At 39.0% G+C, this 6,000-nt stretch overlaps 1 protein-coding gene across 9 annotated transcripts in view; it reads left to right on the forward strand.

Moving 5' to 3' along the window:
- Positions 1 to 6,000, forward strand: part of LOC112494332 (dipeptidyl aminopeptidase-like protein 6) — a 215,165-nt gene that overhangs the window by 187,935 nt on the left and 21,230 nt on the right. For all 9 annotated transcript variants that reach the window (XM_025084931.1, XM_025084930.1, XM_025084929.1 and 6 more), the window contains one exon: positions 1,057 to 1,131. In XM_025084931.1, coding sequence (XP_024940699.1) covers positions 1,057 to 1,131 — 75 coding nt within the window. The remainder of the gene's footprint in view (positions 1 to 1,056; positions 1,132 to 6,000) is intronic.

The raw sequence follows: 6,000 nt of genomic DNA on the forward strand, positions 1-6,000 counted from the left end.
AAATTGGAACATTCCACCCTATCCTAACCTTACCTAACCAAATCTAACGTAAACTAATGTAAAACTACATACAATATACCACAATAAGACATCGTTCGTATCTAATTCTATTCGATCTATTTAAAACTGGACAGAATTTGCAGTAAAAAGTCATTTGCGTCCAATTGGTCTCTGCGCCAGTGCCACCCCCCCTCCCTGCCACACAAAACGTTAGACTAGTCCTGGGTGCCACACTTGGGGTTCTTGGTCCGATGCTTTCTGCCAGGGTCGACGCAGCGTTCTATCGGCACCGGCATATTAACTCCGATCCAGCGCCCGATGTCGACGGTAGCCCAGCATTGGGCACAGATTGTATACGAGTACTGATTCAATATACTATGCCAGTATTGAATCAGTAATGGCTCGCTATACGAGTCAAACTGCAAACCAGTATTTGTGAGGGCTTTCAATATTCCACAAGAATTCCACACAGCCAAGCTAAGAAGGATCGAATAAGGATAGAAGAAATAAATATAGAACTCTATAGAAGTATATACATATGTATATACAGAAGATAAATTGTTTTTTTTATTAACTGATTTTACTGCTAGCTTAGCGTGCTTACATCTGCTTCCAATTTCTTCGAAAAACGGTGCTTCTTTACTCGTAACTTGCTGGAATGCGAAGTCAACATTCTTAACTTCACGATATAAACACAACCTCATAGGAAAATGTCGTCTATCATATAGGATACTGGCTACGGCATTTCAACGAAAAATGATACAGCATTGGGCCGACATCGTCCAGATAGGTTGGCCCAGTGCTTAGTTCAAGCATTTGCCCAACGCTGACTCGATTCACGGTGATACGGTGTACTGTTTCTCCAGCATCTGCATACCTCATCCAGGCAAATGACACAGAAGTTTAGTTTAAAAAATTCGATGATTCATCCGACATTTTTTATCACATTATTTTGAAATGTCGAATGTCAAAGACATCCGTATACCCACACAAAACCAAAAGAGTCCATTCGTATTTCTAAACATAATTTGATATTATTTTTCTTCTGCTTCGCAGGCTCTGGCTTCAAGTTTTCAACATCAAATATCAGCCGATCGAAAGTACTTACTCTTGGCCTCGAACTACCAAAAGGTAAATTAATCAATACTAAACCACAATCAAATTATACTTCACTGCCATAGGCATAACTAATATTTATTAACTGATTGATATTTCGAAATGCTACATAACAACAAACAGCGCCTTGATCGAATATTAAACGTGTTTCCGAACCTATAAAATCACATCTTGAAAATCCTCAGCTGTTCACCAACGATTAGATCTTTGACAGAATCATCAAGGTATAATCTCTAGCTTCCCTTATTACACACGATATTCCTAGTGAAGGTAAATTTTCGTAATTGTGAATCAGATGCTGAACTACTAGCGCCATCCTTTGAGTACAGATGCAAACTAAATAACCTATAATACCTCATATCCATATAGAATGCACGCAATGTGAGTCCAGTTAGCTGCTGAAACAGTGTTCAACAAGAGGTCCAGTGCATACAAGACTGTCCCAATTGCATACATTATGCTATCTGCTTTCTACCCCCAATACCAACCATTTTGGGCTACCAACCCTTTAGTAACTCTCTGGATTACCAGTCTCCCAGCGAACTATCCTGCTTTAGTTCCGGCACAGCCAGACTTCGTTCTCCCTTGTAAATATCCTGAGTTCCGGCACCAAACGCTCTTTCGGGTCTAGCTACCCTGTCAGTCCCCCCCCCGTCAACCCTTTCTCACACTTCACTCATCCACATACTATTTGTATGTTATGTAACTTCGCGTAGCTGGCTGACACTGCCAACAGCTATCACAAACACGAAATCCTGAATCATTTCCCATCGTACACGGATTCGCAGTGGAAATTGAAATTCTCAAATCTAGTAAGAAAAGCGCTCTATACTCCTTAGTTATTGAGAAAGCCTATACTAACCCCTCGTCAAGACTTTTAATCATCCCCTACGATTATACACGAGTATATTCCCTGAAGGGTTGCTATGACGCGACGTCTTTCAGACTTTTTCATTCAGTTCGCTTCGATCACGTAACTTCCGGTTCTCTTTGCTACTTGAAAATACAGACATATTTCCTGAACGGTTCGTAATAACCGCAGGTTGAGGATCAGCAGGATACGATTAAATTTCTCTAATGATCGTGTACGTTTCAGTGTGGTTTAACTTCAAATTATGCAGTTCATAGTAGTTTATATGCTTTTAATCGATATGAGGTTATATGCATGCCAAAAATACGTGTCGTTGCGATTACTTGAATGATCGTAATAATTTATATACTTTTTGGATTACATTCTTAATTGAGCCCCTAAAAAGCAGAACGTCCTGATCGTGCGGACCGACTTTGCCTAGCAGGTAAGAGAGGGGATACGCGTTGCTACGCACCGCGTTAATCCGACACAAAAATTTACAGCGACGTTTTCGAGCCCCAAGTTGTGAAAACTTCGTGCGCTGTTTGTACTTTGAAGTTTCGAAAAATACGCCATGGTACTACACTCGCTAGAAGCGACAAAGACTGACGAAAATTTCTACGCAAGAATCAACTCGATACGACCATTATTACCGGATTAATCGCGATTTTAAAATTTTGTGTCGGATTAACGCCGTGCGTAGCAACGCGTACCCCCTCTCTTACCTGCTAGGCAAAGTCGGTTCGCGCGCTCAGGACGTTCTGCTTTCCAGGGGCTCAATTACAGTAGCAGCGTGTAATTCACATGTGATTGCGAATTTCCATTAAACAATTCATAATAAGATTATTATGGCGTAATCCTATGAAATTCCATTGTAATTGCTCAGTTCATATTAAATATTAGAATTATAATCACAACGATTTGTAAGTGCATTATTAACCCCAGTTCTCGCAATGACGCGCGCCCTTATCACTTCGCCGATTTATCTCGTCACTTCGCTTTTTCTAACTTTTTTGTTGTTGTTTATATAAACGAGAGCCGATTAAATATAAATATTATACGTGAATTGCTAAATTATATTTTGAACGAGTTATGTGAAATACATTTAATTCTATATTTCAGATATTCAGTGCGCTTATCTGGATTGACTCAGAATAATATTTTTTTTAATTCTATGAACTCTCTTAGTCTGATATATTCAGTAATTAAGCAAGCAATACATTAGATCTTATTTGAGTGTCAAACATACTTATACTCTTTATACATACATATATGATCGGTCCACAAGTTCAATGGTTTTTTTACACCTCGCAAACAATGCAATTCTTCGCAAATCGCGGGTGAGTTTCAATTAATTCAGGAAAATTTGTGTTAAAGAAGAAAAATAAAAAACATATTTCAATACGACACCATACATATACATGCGTTGTAATAAATGTTTTATGCAAAGCCATACGTGACTTGCTAGAGACGTCAGTGTTTTCCATCTGCTTTATGTAGTACAGCATCAGTTTAATAATATGAATCGAAATAAATAAGTTGAGTTTTATTCTACAAAAGTAGTTTCTCATCTTTCTTTGCTAGGACATCTATTTTTGTTAGCTATGCTAAAACTTTAATGATCAATAGCGATATAAGTTTTCGATAACCCATTCATATTCAACGATATCTGAACTTAAAATGTATGGCCAAAAATATGAGCAAAACGTTTACTACGTGGCATAAATTACACGAGGTCGGAGACATGATGCATACATATAAGGTTCGCTAGGAATACTTAATGCGGGATTAAACTGACAATTAGCTTTTTTTTTTCTTAATATGTAAACTGTGACGTAATTTTTCGACTCGGGGTCACAAGGCGACTCCAACTACCGATTCAGATAACGTTCTTGCTTTCTGGTTCCCTTTGAGTTGCCACCCTGATCCGAAGCTACGCTCTTGAATTGATTCGTACAGTTACGCTAATGCTCTCGGAAGATTTATTATTGTTGAGTTGAGGTCTAGGTACTCGAATCTGCCGTGAAGAGATAGTCTCGACGTACCGAGTTCCCCGGCAGAAGAGAGTATCCGACCGAAAGATCTCCACGGACCGGCAGAGGACCGGGTTAGATACCGGCGCCCCGCTGGAGAGAGGCAAAGGGCTGTAGAGCAGGCGGAGGTATAGTTTTGATACGTTTAAGAGCAGTGGAGGAACTCCCTGACTCGAGTTGAGTATGTGGGGTCCTGTTGTCGCCCGATACCCTGGGAACGCGGCGGCGGAGGATCTCCAAAAGTTACGTACCGATTCACTAAGGAACGCTTTCGATTTGGTTTAAAGGGACGACTCGAGGGAAAGGATAAGAGTTATCGGCTGCAAGGATCTCGACCAATCAGAATGATTAGTTGTCGAATTTTACTAATAATTTCATTATTTAACTACGCCAAGTACAGGAGTGCTGTGTATTCCTCTAATAAAAAGTATTGACATCAGATTATGGAGGCCAAGTACATAAGTCACTACATGTTTGCCTATTATATGATTTAGCACTGGCCCATCATTTTAATTGTATTTTCAAAATTTCTTATAACGTTTTCACTACTCTTTTACATTACTACTTGTTCTTGTAGTTGATTATGATTTAATGGTTATTTAATAATTAATAAAACTTTAGCTGATTCCTTATCGAGTACTACTTGGCGGGTCCGTGCCAGGAATTCCAAAGTACTTACTTTGAACGTACTAATAGTATTCTAATACCATATGTTTGTTATTAAGGTTTTACCGTGATTATTATTGACGAGTTATTGTTAATATGCTCTATATAGAAAGTTGACATTGGTTTTGAATTTAATGACTGGCATAATGAGCGCAAATCTATATCAAGAAATGCACTGACCCGCCAAGTAGTACTCGATAAGGAATCAGCTAAAGTTTTATTAATTATTAAATAACCATTAAATCATAATCAACTACAAGAACAAGTAGTAATGTAAAAGAGTAGTGAAAACGTTATAAGAAATTTTTATCTACAGTTTTATTATTTATTAAATGACCATTAAATCATAGTCAACTACGGGAAGCAGTAGTAATGTAAAAGAGTAGTGAAAACGTTATAAGAAATTTTGAAAATACAATTAAAATGATGGGCCAGTGCTAAATCATATAATAGGCAAACATGTAGTGACTTATGTACTTGGCCTGAATAATCTGATATCAATACTTTTTATTAGAGAAATACACAGCACTCCTGTACTTGGCGTAGTTAAATAATGAAATTATTAGTAAAATTCGACAACTAATCATTCTGATTGGTCGAGATCCTTGCAGCCGATAACTCTTATCCTTTCCCTCGAGTCGTCCCTTTAAACCAAATCGAAAGCGTTCCTTAGTGAATCGGTACGTAACTTTTGGAGATCCTCCGCCGCCGCGTTCCCAGGGTATCGGGCGACAACAGGACCCCACATACTCAACTCGAGTCAGGGAGTTCCTCCACTGCTCTTAAACGTATCAAAACTATACCTCCGCCTGCTCTACAGCCCTTTGCCTCTCTCCAGCGGGGCGCCGGTATCTAACCCGGTCCTCTGCCGGTCCGTGGAGATCTTTCGGTCGGATACTCTCTTCTGCCGGGGAACTCGGTACGTCGAGACTATCTCTTCACGGCAGATTCGAGTACCTAGACCTCAACTCAACAATAATAAATCTTCCGAGAGCATTAGCGTAACTGTACGAATCAATTCAAGAGCGTAGCTTCGGATCAGGGTGGGAAATGTAAATGCATTATGATGTCGCTAATCAGACAAATATATTGCGTCGTCGAAAATGTTTAATGGCATATAAATATAATTTGTAAGTCCCTTTTTTTTTTAGAAATGCATAAAGATATATACAAATTTTTAAAGAAAATGTAATCTTCATTGCATATAAGCGTCGTTAATGGTGCCCAGCTTGTTGAAGCCGTGTGGTAAACGTAAGAGTGGAAAGTGTGCTGGATTATTTACGTACCTCAGGCCGTGCGAACAACAGAGAGGATACTATTGTTTGAGCGAAGCGC

This window comes from Cephus cinctus, unplaced genomic scaffold (assembly GCF_000341935.2).
Source record: "Cephus cinctus unplaced genomic scaffold, Ccin1 Ccin1_scaffold0421, whole genome shotgun sequence".
Lineage (NCBI taxonomy): Eukaryota > Metazoa > Arthropoda > Insecta > Hymenoptera > Cephidae > Cephus > Cephus cinctus.